The following is a 17,289-nucleotide window of genomic DNA, read 5'->3' on the forward strand; positions in this document are numbered from 1 at the left end:
TTGTTGGAGGTACTGAACCCCACCAGTTTCATATGCGCATTCACCGAACCCTTCTTTAGTGAAAAAAAAATATATATATATTTTTTCAAATTCAAGACAGTTATATGTTTTTGGTAACACTTTAGTATGGGGAATGTATTCTAAGTAACAAATACTTAATTTAGAGTTTTTTGGACACTAGGAGAACATATTCTAAGTAACAAAGACTTAATTTAGAGTTATTGGTTAGGGTTAGGGTTATGGCCAGGGTTAGAGGGTTAGGGTTATAATAAGGCATTAATAAGTACTTAATAATGACTAGTTAAGAGCCAATATGTTACTAATTTGCATGTTAATAAGCAACTAATTAATGGTGAATATGTTCCCCATACTAAAGTGTTACCATGTTTTTTTTACTGGCGCACAAAATGAACCGTGCATGAACATCACCTTGTTCAAACAACAAAACCAACACGGCGCATAAACTCACAAGAAATTACACACCTGCAAATCAGTCTGACTTCTGCTGTTGTGGTATCCGTAATACGCCGATAGGGAGAAGTTTTTATTTACAGGATGAGTCTGGTGTGTTTTGACGTCCGCCGAACCCCTGAGCCCGACTCACCGAACCCCTGGGGTTCGATCAAACCCAGGTTAAGAACCACTGGTCTAAACAATAATACCGCGACATGTGACGTTATCAAATGAAAACTTGGTGTGTAGTTTTTTTCTGGCGCTTTAGCGTTGGCCGGGTCGGGCGTATGATTTGCAATTATCTTTCAAAATCCTAAGGGGCAGTGTTTTGCTGTGTAAGCAACCACAACTCTCTATCTACCTGAGAGCTTCCTTTGTGTTGTCGTGGTTGCAAACTTGTAGTAAACAATGGCATCTGAAGCAACACCCACTTTAATGTTGGAGCTGGAATTTCACGGTCACTTGTATCGTAAACAATCATGATTTCAATATCAATCAAAAATAATTGTGTTTATTGTTTTTGCCGTAATCGTTCAGCCCTACTTTGTGGTGGACTTTTTTAATGTTATTTGGCTCAGCTCAACTGTGGTTTGTAATCATTTAGTTTAATGGATAATGTATTTGGTGCCAGTGTAAAAGCGTGCCTGTCATTTAAATCACTGACGCTGTCCTTTTTGTTGTTGCTACCTCAGCTGGAGAGGATCAACCTATCAGCAGCTCAGACGCTCAGAGCAGCCTTCATCAAGGTAAGCGTGCGTCGCAGCGAACCAGACGGTTTCGTCTAACCGCTGCCTTCCTGTCATGACGTGCAGTCACATCTTTACCACAACACTTTTTTAGATCACAACTTTGGTCTTGCTTTAAGCGTCACGCTGTGTAAAATGAGCCTTTTTGATCAACGCTGACATCGGGGTCTTCACCTTTGACCCCCGAACGACACGCCATCCGTCTTTCACCCCTGGCAACCCGTCTGAAAGCTCGTGTTGGCCGTGTCTCGCCGCTGTGCAGTGATTTCTCTGGCAGGGAGAAGGAGACGGCTGGTGCGTGACTGCTAATGAGCGTGTACACATGAAATATGAATGAAGGCCCGGCAGCTTTGTCATTATACAAAGCAAGCGGACGCGCATAAGCACCTCGCAGCTGTTTTGCAGCGTGACTGACACTTGACGGGTTCCCCCTCTAACTCAAGTGGTGTAATTCCCGGCTGAATAATTTAGGTGTTTGCGCATGTGATGTTCAATTGTGTACATGCTGTAGTGAACAATAAGTGCTTCTGTTCATGTGTCTGCTCATCTACGACGTTACAGTCGAAAGAAATGTCCATTTTTTACTACACTTTATGATTTCCCCGAGATTGCCAAATACCTGTGGTGGTGGGAGCGTGGCTAGGGGTGTGAAGTGAAGTATATTTATGTAGCGCTTTTCTCTAGTGACCCAAAGCGCTTTTACATAGTGAAACCCAATGTCTAAGTTACATTTAAACCAGTGTGGGTGGCACTGGAAGCAGGTGTGTAAAGTGTCTTGCCCAAGGACACAACGGTAGTGACTAGGATGGCGGAAGCAGGGATCAAACCTGGAACCCTCAAGTTGCTGGCACGGTCACTATACCAACCGAGCTATACTGCCCCGATGGTCAATGTGACGGCAAAAACATGTATACATATATTTAAAACAAAGCTGTTATTATTAATTGGTATTAACATACATATATATATATATATATATATATATATATATATATATATATATATATATATATATATATATATATATATATATATATATATATATATATATATATATATATATATATATATGTAATTTATTATTTTTTTTAAACATTTTTTAAATTTTTTTTTACCATTTTGGTCAATTTTTAAAATGTTGCTGCCTGGTCAGTGGCCTTGTGGTTAGAGTGTCCGCCCTGAGATCGGTAACTGCCTCAACACTGTTCTTTATTTGATTGTTACATGTTGATGTTATCCTTTTGGATTCATCATTATATTTTAATTAGTTTATCTCTATATTGTAAAGTGTCCATGTTTTTTTTTTTTGGTAGCTCACTTACCAGCGCCTTTACAGTGTGAAGGGATGTTAGCCACTAACTTGATAGCGAGGATGCTACAGTGCAGCCATCCATCCATTTTCTACCGCTTGTCCCTCTCTAAACACGTAAAACCGTGATTGGACCCACAAAAAAGGAACGATGAAAGAAGTTTACAGGGCGAACCATTTGTGGTGAGAACACATTGATAAATTGCATCGTAAGGTTAAACATCACAATATTTTTTTTTATTGTGTCACATTCCTGGTTTTTAGTATCGACATTTCAGCTTTTCTTCGCCATGTTATGACTTGTTGCTTTATTTTCCATTTCAGGCTTTTTTGTGTGTTTATTTCCATTCTACAAGTTCAATAAAATGTGTTTTTTCCTTTTTTGTCTTTTTTGTTTTTGTCCAGGCGGAAAGGGAGAACCCTGGCCTGACTCAGGACATCATCATGAAGATCTTGGAGAAGAAAAATGTCCAAATCAACTTCACAGAATCGCTGCTGCGCATGGCCGCAGAAGATGTGGAAGGTGTGTCATCGTAAACTTGACGTTTGTCTTGATATATCAACTCCATAACAGAAACTTGTCTTTAGTTTTGTTGGTTTTAATGCAGACAGTGCGGCAACATCGTGACACTTCCAATGTGTCGGTTAAATGAGTAGCTTCTCGAACTTGTCTGTCGAGTGTTCAATAGCTTATACACTACTGCCATTTAGTGTCTCAAATCTGCAACTACCTTCTAATCTACCTTAATTATTTTATTACTTTAGCCGTGCTCATCCTACCTGGCTATCATACACCTTCTCCACTGATAAATAGCACTCATAAGTTGGAAATTGTTTTACTGTATGTATTGGTAGGCTTAAATAAGTCATAAAAAGTATCAATAATTACCGCTATCGATCAATATAAAAAACGTATATCCATCCATCCATCCATCCATTTTCTACCGCTTATTCCCTTCGGGGTCGCGGGGGGCGCTGGAGCCTATCTCAGCTACATACTCTCTCTCTCTCTCTCTCTCTCTCTCTCTCTATCTCTATCTCTCTCTCTCTCTATATATATATATATATATATATACAGTACAGGCCAAAAGTTTGGACACACCTTCTCCTCATTCAATGGGTTTTCTTTATTTTCATGACTATTTACATTGTAGATTGTCACTGAAGGCATCAAAACTATGAATGAACACATGTGGAGTTATGTACTTAACAAAAAAAGGTGAAATAAATGAAAACATGTTTTATATTCTAGTTTCTTCAAAATAGCCACCCTTTGCTCTGATTACTGCTTTGCACACTCTTGGCATTCTCTCGATGATCTTCAAGCACACCTGTGAAGTGAAAACCATTTCAGGCGACTACCTCTTGAAGTTCATCGAGAATGCCAAGAGTGTGCAAAAATGTAATCAGAGCAAAGTGTGGCTATTTTGAAGAAACTAGAATATAAAACATGTTTTCAGTTATTTTACCTTTTTTTGTTAAATACATAACTCCACATGTGTTCATTCATAGTTTTTAATTTTTTTTAATAAATGTTTTTATTGAATTTGACAGGTATTACAAAATACAATAGAACAGTAATCACATTTTCCCCTTTTTTTCCCACCCACTTCCAAGAACAGCAACCCAACACATACCCCATACACACATAAACCCCCCCAGGTCCTACATAAGTTAAAGGTACAGTCACAAATGGAAAATAATTAGTACATCACTTTCTTCTCAGCATAGGCAGATAGTAAATATACACCCAGAATAAATATAAATAAAAAATAAAAGTTAATTCATAGTTTTGATGCCTTCAGTGACAATCTACAATGTAAATACAAATACAAATAAAAAAAACTTATTTAATGAGAAAGTGTGTCCAACCTTTTGGCCTGTACTGTATGTGTATATATATATATATATATATATATATATATATATATATATATATATATATATATATATATATATGTGTGTGTGTGTGTGTATATATATATATTAGGGCTGCAACAACTAATCGATTAAATCGATTAAAATCGATTATAGAAATAGTTGGCGATTAATTTAGTCATCGATTCGTTGGAACTATGCTATGCGCATGCGCGGATGCTTTTTTTAAGTTTATTAAAAATTTTTTTTATTTTTTTTATAAACTGCAACATTTACAAACAGCTGAGAAACAATAATCAAAATAAGTACAAAAACAGTACAAAACAGCGCCAGGGCGGCGCTGAGGCTACGTCTCATGAGGTGGCGTAAGCTAGCCAATGATGTGTCATGTACAGCTCACGTGACGACGCCGTCTGGAAACATTTGAAAAATGGCGCAGGAAAACAGTACCGATAGTTTAGCGGAGAAACATCTTGAGGTTATTGCTTCAATGGAGAAAAGTGTACAACCTAAGTCGTCAAAAGTGTGGGAACACTTTACTTTAAAGACTTCAAAGAAGAGCGTTTCCTGCAAAATGGCACGGAAGTACAACATTGCTTCAGGAGCACCTGAAAAGGAAACATGTTGGAGCCATGGATGAAGGGAACAACTCACAGTACGTAACTTTTTAAGTCCATAGTGGCAACAAGCATTCATGAGTTCAGCTTTTTTGTAAGTAACTTTAACGTTATGCCTTTGTTGCAATGCGGGGCTGATAATGTGTCTCCGGCACATTTGACTCCGTTTTGAGAGAGAAAACGCACGGTTACCAATTTGGAAATAAACGTAACGGACAGAAATATCTCAGGTTGGTTTCATAATGTATCAATGTAGCCGGGCCCGATAAAGCTACGGTATATAAAAATATTTAGATTTGAGTGACGCTTTAGTACAACTAAACGTTATGAAGGTGCTGGAATATTTCATGCTATTATTTAGAGGCAGCCTAAAATGAATCCTTTATTATTCACAACAGAAACATGTACAAAATCTGATTCAGTTCTGATGAGTTACATTTCTGTGTTATTATTGGTGTATGCTGCACCCCCAATGTCCAGAACATGGTGCCAGTATGCTGTTTTTTTTTCAATAAAATACTGGAAAGGATAGAAATGTAGTTTGTCTTTTTTTGGGGATTATTAATTGATTAATCGAAGTAATAATCGACAGATTAATCGATTATCAAATTAATCGTTAGTTGCAGCCCTATTATATATATATATATATATATATATATATATATATATATATATATATATATATATATATATATATATATATATATATATATATATATATATATATGAGTACTTTATTGATTCCTTCAGGAGAGTTCCCTCAGGAAAAAAATATTTTTATATATATATATATATAAAATAAATAAACAATTTTTTTTTATATATATATATATATATATATATATATATATATATATATATATATATATATATATATATATATATATATATATATATATATATATAAACTATTATTTGCGCCGATACAATACAAACTCTGATGTTGTGAAGACATATTCACTTCTGCTGGCGGCTGCGTATTCCTGCGTACACGAATGACATAGTTTGCCCAAAGATGATGCAAAAGTCGCATTCAGGAAGTAATTTCTGTTTAGACTAAAGTCACATTTGATCAAATCAGATTTCAACTGGATTCGACCTACCTTCTGTTGTGGCCCTAATCTGATGTGAAAAGATTTTAAGCACTTTGGGGCTTCAGACTGGCAAAAAGTATCAGATTGGTGTCACTTTGGTGTGCAAGGTAAACAGGGCCTATGACTTTACCTTTTAGACTTCTTTTGTTTGTTTGAGATTTTCATTACTACCACATGTGGCAAAAAAGTGTATTAAAACTGTAGCTCATACGGACCACAGCTGAGTAACTTCTATTTTTTGGCGGTCATCTAGGGCTTGGTTTTTTAACTGTTGGGCTGTGAGCGCCCTCTAGAGCACAAAAAAATGCCTGTTTATCAGCTGATTTAAGCAATCGCCTTTCTCCCCCATCAGAGTTCATGATCGAACGGCCCGAGCAAGAATTCCAGGACCTGAACGACAAGGCCAGGGCGCTGAAACACATCCTCAGCAAAATCCCAGACGAGATCAACGACAGAGTACGCTTCCTACAGACTATCAAGTGAGTACGAGCGGAGAAAACTGTTGTTGGCCAGATTATAGAACGTGTTATGATTGGTTGCTTTCCCCACAGAGACATAGCCAGCGCCATAAAAGAGCTCCTGGACACAGTCAACAATGTCATCAAGAAATATCAGTACCAGAATCGCAGAGTGAGCAGCTCACTTAATTTTTCATACGCTCGTCCTAGTAGTGTTTCCCCTAAATGTTTAATTAATTTTTTGCTGCTGAAGGCCCTGGAGCATCAGAAAAAGGAGTTTGTGAAATACTCCAAAAGCTTCAGCGACACCCTCAAAACGTACTTCAAAGATGGAAAGTAAGTATCACGTCAGCACAGAGAGGTGCAGTATGCCCCTGTTTCCACCTCGCAGTTCACTTTGGTCCTTTTTGTGGGGAACGTTGATAAGACACCAAAATAATATATAAAATAATGCTATATGTTTTTTTGGGGCGCCTTATCTGTGTATCATCAAATTGTGGTTAGGTAAGATATATTCAATTTGTTTGTATATTTAGCACAGCACTAACTACAAGGTACTAATTGTAGTACCTGGTCAGCCTGGCTTTCCTATGTGAACCATTACTGGTCGCTCATTAGCTGAGTATCTAATTGGCTGACTCCCTTCGACACAAACGGTTGTTGACATACCGTATTCTTCGGACTATAAGTCGCTCCGGAGTATAAGTCGCACCGGCCGAAAATGCATAATAAAGAAGGAAAAAACATATCAATCAATCAATCAATGTTTATTTATATAGCCCTAAATCACAAGTGTCTCAAAGGGCTGCACAAGCCACAACGACATCCTCGGTACAGAGCCCGCATATATAAGTCGCACTGGAGTATAAGTCACATTTTTTGGGGTAATTTATTTGATAAAACCCAACACCAAGAATAAACATTTGAAAGGCAATTTAAAATAAATAAAGAATAGTGAACAACAGGCTGAATAAGTGTATGTTATATGAGGCATAAATAACCAACTGAGAACGTGCCTGGTATGTTAATGTAACATATTATGGTAAGAGTCATTCAAATAACTATAACATATAGAACATGCTATACGTTTACCAAACAATCTGTCACTCCTAATCGCTAAATCCCATGAAATCTTATACGTCTAGTCTCTTACGTGAATGAGATAAATAATAATATTTGATATTTTACGGTAATGTGTTAATAATTTCACACATAAGTCGCTCCTGAGTATAAGTCGCACCCCCGGCCAAACTATGAAAAAAAACTGCGATTTATAGTCCGAAAAATACGGTAATCAGAAATAGCCAAGGCTTTGTTACGGCCGTTTACTCTTCTCTAAAGGGCGAAACACAGGGCAATCATTTTTGCTCAACCCTGTCCCTTGCGTGTTTACGTAAGCTCTTCTGGCGCACAACCACGCAACACAACAAACTTTTCAAAAGAATATGGCGGCCCGGGTGGCTACTTCTCGACTCCTGAGTGATGCAATGCTTTGGTCATTGTCTGCATTTGGCTATTGCTGAGTGACTACAGATTTATTTACACATACAACAGTTTGCTTGACTTAGACTTAGACTTCCTTTTTATTGTCATTCAAATTTGAACTTTACAGTACAGATAAGAACAAAATTTCATTTCATTAGCTCATGGTAGTGCAGGATAAAAAAGCAATAAGGTACATATATAAATAAATAAATAGGTTACTGTACAGATAAATATATTGCACTTTTTCACATGCGTCCACGTTTATGGATGTATGTTATATTGTCTTTTTTATTCCAGTGAGTTAATCCATTTCAGGGGGAGTTGAGGGGATTTTTATGATGCGTTCAAGAGTCTTACGGCCTGAGGGAAGAAGCTGTTACAGAACCTGGAGGTTCTGCTTCGGAGGCTGCGGAACCTCTTTCTGAAAACCTATATCTATAGCTACTCCTTGGCTTGAAAGTGCCTCTCGCCATAGCCCGTGTGGACTAATCTAGTATAGCGGATGGGTGGACTGAAGAGTAGTTTCAAACTGAACAGCGCAGTGGGCCAGTAGAAGCTCCATCTATCCCCGCGCACAAGCGTGAGGCTATAAACCTCACAAGCGTGAGGCTGTAAACCTAATGGTAATGATTAAAATGAACGAAAACTGCTTTGACATAATAATGGTTAACTAATTTAGAATAAACAACATGTTAAGTTACTACTTACAACAAAAATAATCTTAACACTGGTTATCTAGCCATAAAACACTGAGGCAACCTTAAGCACTTTGCACGTTTTGTTTAAGATAACGGTATATACCGTATATTGCCATTCGGACAACAAAAGGATGTAACAATAACGCCGTCGAACGATTGGTATTATCATTTTAAATTAAAATGATCAAAAACCCGTGATTGTTGACCACAATTTGACAAACTTGCATATTTACCTGGGCTGTTTGCTGTTCATCTCTATCAGGGATATCAAACATGCGGCCCGGGGTTTAATCCAGCCCACAAGATGAGTTTGCTTAAGTGTAAATGAGCTGCATTTGAAATGAAGTGAAAGAAAGTGCTGCTCTCAATTTGTCCACTAGATGCCACAATAGCAATTCTGTTCGGCAAGCAAATGGTTTATACAGAGGCCGAGCAAGCAAGAGGTACACAACAAAGTGGGGCTGCGGCTCTTCCTCCTCCACCCAACGCAAAAACCTGCCATTTTACATCATTTTCTTCGAACACACCGTGCTTTGGCACCCTCATTTCCACAAAATGTTTTTGTGAAAATAAAACAAAAAGTACAAGCAGAGTGTTCCAAGAAACATAATCATCCTCCTATTCATTATATGTACATTTTCAGAATGTGCTTGTTCTTTTTTGGGAAGAAGTAAAACAAAGAAAACAATCGGAAGTTGTCGTATTTTTAAGTTAAGCCATGATTTTACAAGTCTGGGTTAGTGGGAATAGATTTTCCTCCATGTGGCCCCTGAGTTAAAATGAGTTTGACACCCGTCGTTTAGATTATTTTGTAGTCATATATTTTATACACCATTCTAACAGAGTTACCGTATCTTTCGGACTATAAGTCGCAGTTTTTTTCATAGTTTGGCCGGGGGTGCGACTTATACTCAGGAGCGACTTATGTGTGAAATTATTAACACATTACCGTAAAATATCAAATAATATTATTTAGCTCATTCACGTAAGAGACTAAACGTATAAGATTTCATGGGATTTAGCGATTAGGAGTGACAGATTGTTTGGTAAACGTATAGCATGTTCTATATGTTATAGTTATTTGAATGACTCTTACCATAATATGTTACGTTAACATACCAGGCACGTTCTCAGTTGGTTATTTATGCCTCATATAACGTACACTTATTCAGCCTGTTGGTCACTATTCTTTATTTATTTTAAAATGCCTTTCAAATGTCTATTCTTGGTGTTGGGTTTTATCAAATAAATTTCCCCCAAAAATGCGACTTATACTCCAGTGCGACTTATATATGTTTTTTTTCCTTCTTTATTATGCATTTTCGGCCGGTGCGAATTATACTCCGAAAAATACGGTATTACTGCAGGAAATGTTGTTGCATGTATTTTCTAGTAATAGTTCATGTAAACTTTTTAACTATTCAAGATTGTCATTGTCAACATTTTACAATTGTGTCTATACTCACAATTGTAAGCTTCTGAGTATATTTAATAACTATATGCGGTAGGACATGGGCATCATTTATTTAATGGCATTAAAAAGCTTTAAATTAGATATGATACCTGTAGAAACCCTGTTGAAGATTACCTTGCTCTGAACAGGAAGTCACTGTTTGCAGGTTATAATGCTGTGTAGCTAGGCAATAGCAGCCTAGTGATTAGGGCTGATTATCACGGCCAATTTCCCAAATCGATTTGATTTTGATTATTCACGATTGGATTCTATCCAATCAACATTTAAATTATGAAATTGTCTTAAATGTGTTGCTTTATTTTTTCTCTTTACCATAAACAACTCTTGGTTAAGCTATTGTTAGCATAGTGTGGTGCTGCTGCTTTATGCACAAGACTACACCAAGGTTGGAAAATCAATATTACATCCTGTAAATCGATACCGCAAAATTTAAATATTACCGTGTTTTTGGGAATATAGAGCGTACTGGTATATAAGCCGCACCTACTAATTTTAGAAGGAAAAATATTTGTTTATATATTAGCTGCATTGGAATATAAACCGCAGATATATACCGTATTTTTCGGAGTATAAATCGCTCCGGAGTATAAGTCGCACCGGCCGAATATGCATAATAAAGAAGGGAAAAAACATATAAGTCGCACTGATACATTTTTTTGGGAAATGTATTTGATAAAACCCAACACCAAGAATAGACATTTGAAAGGTAATTTAAAATAAAAAAAAGAATAGTGAACAACAGGCTGAATAAGTGTACGTTATATGAGGCATAAATAACCAACTGAGAACGTGCCTGGTATGTTAACGTAACATATTATGGTAAGAGTCATTCAAATAACTATAACATATAGAACATGCTATACGTTTACCAAACAATCTGTCACTCCTAATCGCTAAATCCCATGAAATCTTATACGTCTAGTGTCTTACGTGAATGAGCTAAATAATATTATTTGATATTTTACGGTAATGTGTTAATAATTTCACACATAAGTCGCTCCTGAGTATAAGTCGCACCCCCGGCCAAACTATGGAAAAAAACTGCGACTTATAGTCCGAAAAATACGGTAGAAAGGCGATGGACGACGAGTAGATGGAACGGCACTTATACTTCCGGTTTCAAGGCACGAAACCGAAGGAAATACTGTAGACTGTCAACTCGCAGAACCTGCAGTGAGCAATTTATAAATGGTTGATTTATATAGGCTAGTAAGGTAAAGTTTTGTACCTGACAAGTTGCGGCTACCTTGCTTGAAACTTGTCATGTACAAAACTTTACTTTACTAGCCTATATAAATCAACCATTTATAAATACACATCAGTAGGCCAAATTAACCTCTTCAACATACTACAGTGAGCAAATTTGTCCAAAAGATAGCGCCATAGTAAAAACAATAATACAAATTTTCAGTCTCTGTCGGTGTTAGTATGTAATTTTGTTGTATACCAAACATTATGGTTGCATGGGTGCTTCGGGGCCCGAGCACCCACGTGGGATTGATGGCAACTTTCAATCTTTAAAATAATTTTTGAAAAATCAATCTTGTTGTAGTTAATTTTGTGGCGAGTTTGGTCCGTTTTACAAAATAATAAAGCCGCAAATCATATGGGATATAAACTTCGCTGAACTTTTAAACAATATTTTTATTACACTCACACCAGGGACCCACTAGCAGAAATGTAGATCGGCGCCTATGGTCGTTAGCGAAAACAAAATCTATAGATTGGCTGCACCTTTGTATAAGGCGCAGGGTTCAATTTCTGAACTGAATCGCAAGATGGATCACATCATGGAGAAGCTTGCTGAAAAGGAGAAATTTAATATGAGGGCCAGCATGGACGAATAGAACCGACAAGTCATTGTAATGTCTGCTCGCGGAAATCAAACATCCTAATCTACGATTATATTTTTTTACTCATCTTCTTCCCCAGCGTTTTACCTTTTTCTTATCTTTTACGGGGTGCCTCGTGGCGACCCATCAGCGTTCCTGTTCTGTAACCCTGTACACCGTTTGTTTGTCTAATCCTGAACGGGTTTGTGCTGAAAACATAGTTTCATTGTACTTGTGCAGAGACAATAAAGTCCTATCCTATCCTATCAAAGCTTGGGGAAAAAGGTAGCGATTTATAGTCCCGAAAATAAGATAATCCATCATCCATTATTTGACCCAGCCCTATTAGCAATGATGTTGACTTAAACTGGCACTTTTTAATTAGCACAACACGGTGGAACGGTATGTTGATGAGTTGGTTCACATAGACAAGTTGTCAACATAATTGGGTTCTACACTCTCCACTTGGCTGCAACGGCCAATTTTCTAGTTTCCTTGTGGATAAAAGTGTCTCCTTTTGTTCAGACACGGGAGACCCTCGTTCTCCCCCGTTGTTTGTCGTTCTGACTGATGTGTCGACCAAACCCAAACTGCACTGCTTGGTGGAAACTGAACTGTGTCATCACGCCGCCGGTTGCTCTTGTTTCCTTTTGTCTTGTTTGTTTTCTCACCGCCGGTTGTCTCCTTTCGTTCCCAGGGCGATAAATGTCTTCAACAGCGCTAACAGGCTCATCCACCAAACCAACCTCATACTGCAGACCTTCAAAACTGTGGCCTAGCCCGCAGAGGACCACGCAGACCCCCCCCGCTCTCCCCATGCCCCTTCATGCTGTGGCGTAGCAAGGGGCGGGTTCAGGGAGGGACATGTGGCTACTGTGGTGGAAGCTTGATGAGCGCCTGACCCATATTTGTAAATTAGGAAGAGTTGATTTTAGGGGTTGGGGGTCACCTTTTCCAGTTGAAGGGACTGAAAAGTGCCATTTGTGTAAGTCTTTCCAGTCTCGGCTGAAATAGGCCCAAAAGTCTGCTAGGTTGATTTTATTTGGACAGTTTTAATTTATGACCCTGATCTTTTTTGGGGGATAGGTGAGGCGAGGTGTTTATTAAAGACTAATTGCCATTTTTCTAATATATTCATGTTGATCATTTTCCTTAAAAAAACCTGCAATCATAGCCACACATGAAAGACGGCCTCCGGCTGGTCTTGGCTGGCTTCCTCCGCTTTTACCTCTTTGCGGCGCGCGCTCAGAGACTCGACAAGTCGCTCTCGTCCGTACGTTTTGTTTTTTGTTTTCTTTATTAAAGAGCGGGGCAGGCGGCGGCGGCGTCGGGACATTTTTAGACGCAAAATTTCATTTCTCTGGACTATCTGACGACACAACGCCAAATGACTTCCAGCACGACGTGTGCGCCTTATTTTACTTTTTATGCCCTGCAACATTCCCTGCTCCTCCCCGAGTGTAAGCACGCCGAGCTGGTCCTTGCTGTCAGGGCGACGTCGAGAGAGACAAATTCTGTATTTAACTGAAACCTGGTTGCAAATGTTCAATAAATAGTTTCCAAATGATCACTTTAGGCTTTTTTGTTTTTTTCTTTTGAAATGCATGCCAGTTTACAGCTCAGTGAGCATCCAAAGCATGAACCCCACTTTTGCTTTTATTTTGGACTGACTTGACATACAACGCCATCAAATATCCAGCGATGCCTATAAACCCCCACTAGGTGACAGTGCTGCGCTGCAAAAAAACCTCGTCATGAAGTCTTCAAAAGGGTGAGTAGTTTTGCCTCACTAGGGCCTGAGCAGCGGAGCAAGCTCCACAGGGGCGATGCAGACCACCGCAAGGGCCCTATTGAACTTGCTGTGTTTTTTCTTCTATATGTTTGGAAGCCCTTAACATGCATGAAAAGTCCCATGTTTTGCAGGCGCATCAGGTATGGCAAAAAGTTATATTATGGAAAAGGGACGGATGGATGGGTACCGAAAAAGACATTTCAAAATTGGCTCTCTAGTGCCACCTACCAGTTTCACATATCGACACGAAAATTGCAGACATAAAAGTCTCAGGAACCCATACCTGAAAACAAACAGGACCTCGGCCATCTTGGTTTTCGTCTTCCATTTTTCGGCAAAAAAAAGGGTCGTACTTTTAACAAACTCCTCCTAGGGACTTTGACTAGAGATGTCCGATAATATCGGCAGTCCGATATTAATCGGCCGATAAATGCTTTATAATGTAATATCGGAAATTATCGGTATCTGTTTCAAAAAGTAAAGTTTGACTTTTTAAAAGCAGCTGTACGGAGTGGTACACAGACGTAGGGAGAAGTACAGAGCAGTTGCGTCTCCCAGTCATACTTGCCAACCCTCCCGATTTTCCCGGGAGACTCCCGAATTTCAGTGCCCCTCCCGAAAATCTCCCGGGGCAACCATTCTCCCAATTTCCACCCAGACAACAATATTGGGGGCGTGCCTCAAAGGCACTGCCTTTCGTGCCGGCCCAGTCACATAATATCTACGGCTTTTCACTCACACAAGTGAATGCAATGCATACTTGGTCAACAGCCATACAGGTCACACTGAGGGTGTCCGTATAAGCAACTTTAACACTGTTACAAATATGCGCCACACTGTGAACCCACACCAAACAAGAATGACAAACACATTTCGGGAGAACATCCGCACCGTAACACAACATAAACACAACGGAACAAATACCCAGAACCCCTTGCAGCACTAATTCTTCCGGGACGCTACAATATATACACCCCGGTACTCCCCGACCTCAACCCCGCCCACCTCAACCTCCTCATGCTCTCTCAGGGAGAGCATGTCCCAAATTCCAAGCTGCTGTTTTGAGGCATGTTAAAAAAAAGAATGCACTTTGTGACTTCAATAATAAATATGGCAGTGCCATGTTGGCATTTTTTTCCATAACTTGAGTTGATTTATTTTGGAAAACCTTGTTACATTGTTTAATGCATCCAGCGGGGCATCAAAACAAATTTAGGCATAATAATGTGTTAATTCCACGACTGTATATATCGGTATCGGTTGATATTGGAATCGGTAATTAAGAGTTAGACAATATCGGATATCGGCAAAAAAGCCATTATCGGACATCCCTAACTTTGACCGAGTGAGTCACGGTTAAAATTACATATAGTACAAAACTGTGTATATGTGTGTGTATGTACTAAACATACTACTAATCACATTTTTCCTATGTCATTAAATGTCGGTGTGGTATGGCGCCAAACTTTGCGCTGATAGTTTTTGCCCAATTTTAAGGGGGAAAAAAGGGGTCGTCTTTAACAAACTCCTCTTAGAGACTTTGGCCGAATGAGTCGCGGCTAAAATTACAGCTACTACTAGAGATGTCCGATTATGGCTTTTTTGCCGATATCTGATATTCCTATATTGTCCAACTCTTAATTACCGATTCCGATATCAACCGATACCGATATATACAGTCATGGAAGTAACACATTATTATGCCTAATTTTGTTGTGATGCCCCGCTGGATGCATTAAACAATGTAACAAGGTTTTCCAAAATAAATCAACTCAAGTTATGGAAAAAAATGCCAACATGGCACTGCCATATTTATTATTGAAGTCACAAAGTGCATTATTTTTTTTAACATGCCTCAAAACAGCAGCTTGGAATTTGGGACATGCTCTCCCTGAGAGAGCATGAGGAGGTTGAGGTTAGTCCTGCAACAGAGTGAAGGAGCTGGTATTCACTGCGTAAGGAAAGGGTACAGTAAGGAGTAATAGTTATTGCCTTGCTCTGCAGCTGTGAAGCATTAATAGCAGATACAGTGCATCTGAAAATATTCACAGCGCTTCACAGAGGTCAACATCTGGCCTGAGGATTCCACTGCTTGTCTGCAGGGGTGTTTTTTGGACTGCATCACTTAGAGATTTGAGTTTTTGGGCACCTCACGATTTGGTTACGATTCGATTAAAATCGATTATTGATGCATCTTTAATTTATGTATATTGATGCAGTCATTTCACTAAATAAGCGTTTATCACTTGCAACTTAAAAAAAACTATTCATTTGGAATAAGAGACAGTTAAATCAAATGCCAGAAAATGGATAGATGGATTTAGTTAATTAATGAAAATGTGTGCAAAACTGGAACATAAGTGCCCTATAATAAAGGAGCTGCTCGGATCTCTCAGTGAGGTGGCTCGCTGCAGTCAGACACATTTTAGAACTGTCTGCATTGCTTTATTTACAATAAATAAATCGATTATTGACGTTTACTAATCGATTCTATAATTGTCCATGTCTGAATTGCGATGCATCTAAAAATCGATTACTTCCCCCACCTCTAGCACCCCTGAGGAGGTGTTCTCCGACTCGTGTAATATCCACAAACTCTCTGATGTCACCTGCTTCTATAGTTTCTTTTACTAGAGCATGATTATCCCCACCAAGACTACTAGGATTAATCTTAATAACAAACCTTGGATGTCTAAATAGGTCAAATCCAGTCTAAAGAGGAAGAGACAAGGATTTAGTCAAGGAGGGGACATGGAAACCGCTTTAAAGGAAGTGAAAGTTGAAATATTACAGGCAAATGTAGGAAACTTAAGTTGAGAACAAAATGGCTGCAGGGAATCTTGCTTCAGCTTGGTCGGGTATGAAGACAATTGCTGGCATTCATCAAAATAAGAGCAAAAGCAGCATTATGATAGTAAGGTGCTCTTATTTACGTTTTATCTGAGATTTGACCAGTGGCAAGATTTGAAAAACCAAATTGAGGAACTGAAACGCATTCTCATAGAGCAAAGTCGAGCGGAAATGTCTTTCTTTTCACTGTAGACTTAAGTTTCCTGGCTCTGATAACATCAATAGCACTTTACTTAAGTCATGTGTGTGGAGTCCCCCAAGGTTCAATCTTGGGGCCGACTTTATTTAACATCTATATGCTCCCACTAGGACAAATCATGCAAAATAATAACAACATTGACCATCATTGCTATGCCGATGACACCCAAATCTATGTAGCGCTATCACCAAATGACTATCGCCCCATAGATCTTCTGTGCCAGTGCATTGAGCAAGTCAAACACTGGATGTGCCAACATTTCCTACAACTAAATGAAGATAAAACTGAGATCATTGTTTTTGGTGCTAAAAAAGAAAGGTTTAAAGTCGTCCAACACCTTCAATCACTGTCCCTGAAAACCTCAAATAAAGCCAGAAATCTTGGGGTTATTTTAGAATCTGATT

General features: G+C 38.6%; 1 protein-coding gene across 1 annotated transcript in view; it reads left to right on the forward strand.

Moving 5' to 3' along the window:
- The window catches only part of LOC133645571 (programmed cell death protein 10), a 28,929-nt gene extending 15,315 nt beyond the window's left edge, over positions 1-13,614 (forward strand). The window contains exons 3-8 of the mRNA XM_062040409.1: positions 1,146-1,199; positions 2,914-3,031; positions 6,450-6,576; positions 6,649-6,727; positions 6,809-6,891; positions 12,742-13,614. Of these exons, the coding sequence (XP_061896393.1) occupies positions 1,146-1,199; positions 2,914-3,031; positions 6,450-6,576; positions 6,649-6,727; positions 6,809-6,891; positions 12,742-12,823 (543 nt within the window). The 3' untranslated portion in view covers positions 12,824-13,614. The remainder of the gene's footprint in view (positions 1-1,145; positions 1,200-2,913; positions 3,032-6,449; positions 6,577-6,648; positions 6,728-6,808; positions 6,892-12,741) is intronic.
- Positions 13,615-17,289: the final 3,675 nt, after the last annotated feature.

The sequence above is a fragment of the Entelurus aequoreus genome, linkage group LG03 (genome assembly GCF_033978785.1).
Source record: "Entelurus aequoreus isolate RoL-2023_Sb linkage group LG03, RoL_Eaeq_v1.1, whole genome shotgun sequence".
Lineage (NCBI taxonomy): Eukaryota > Metazoa > Chordata > Actinopteri > Syngnathiformes > Syngnathidae > Entelurus > Entelurus aequoreus.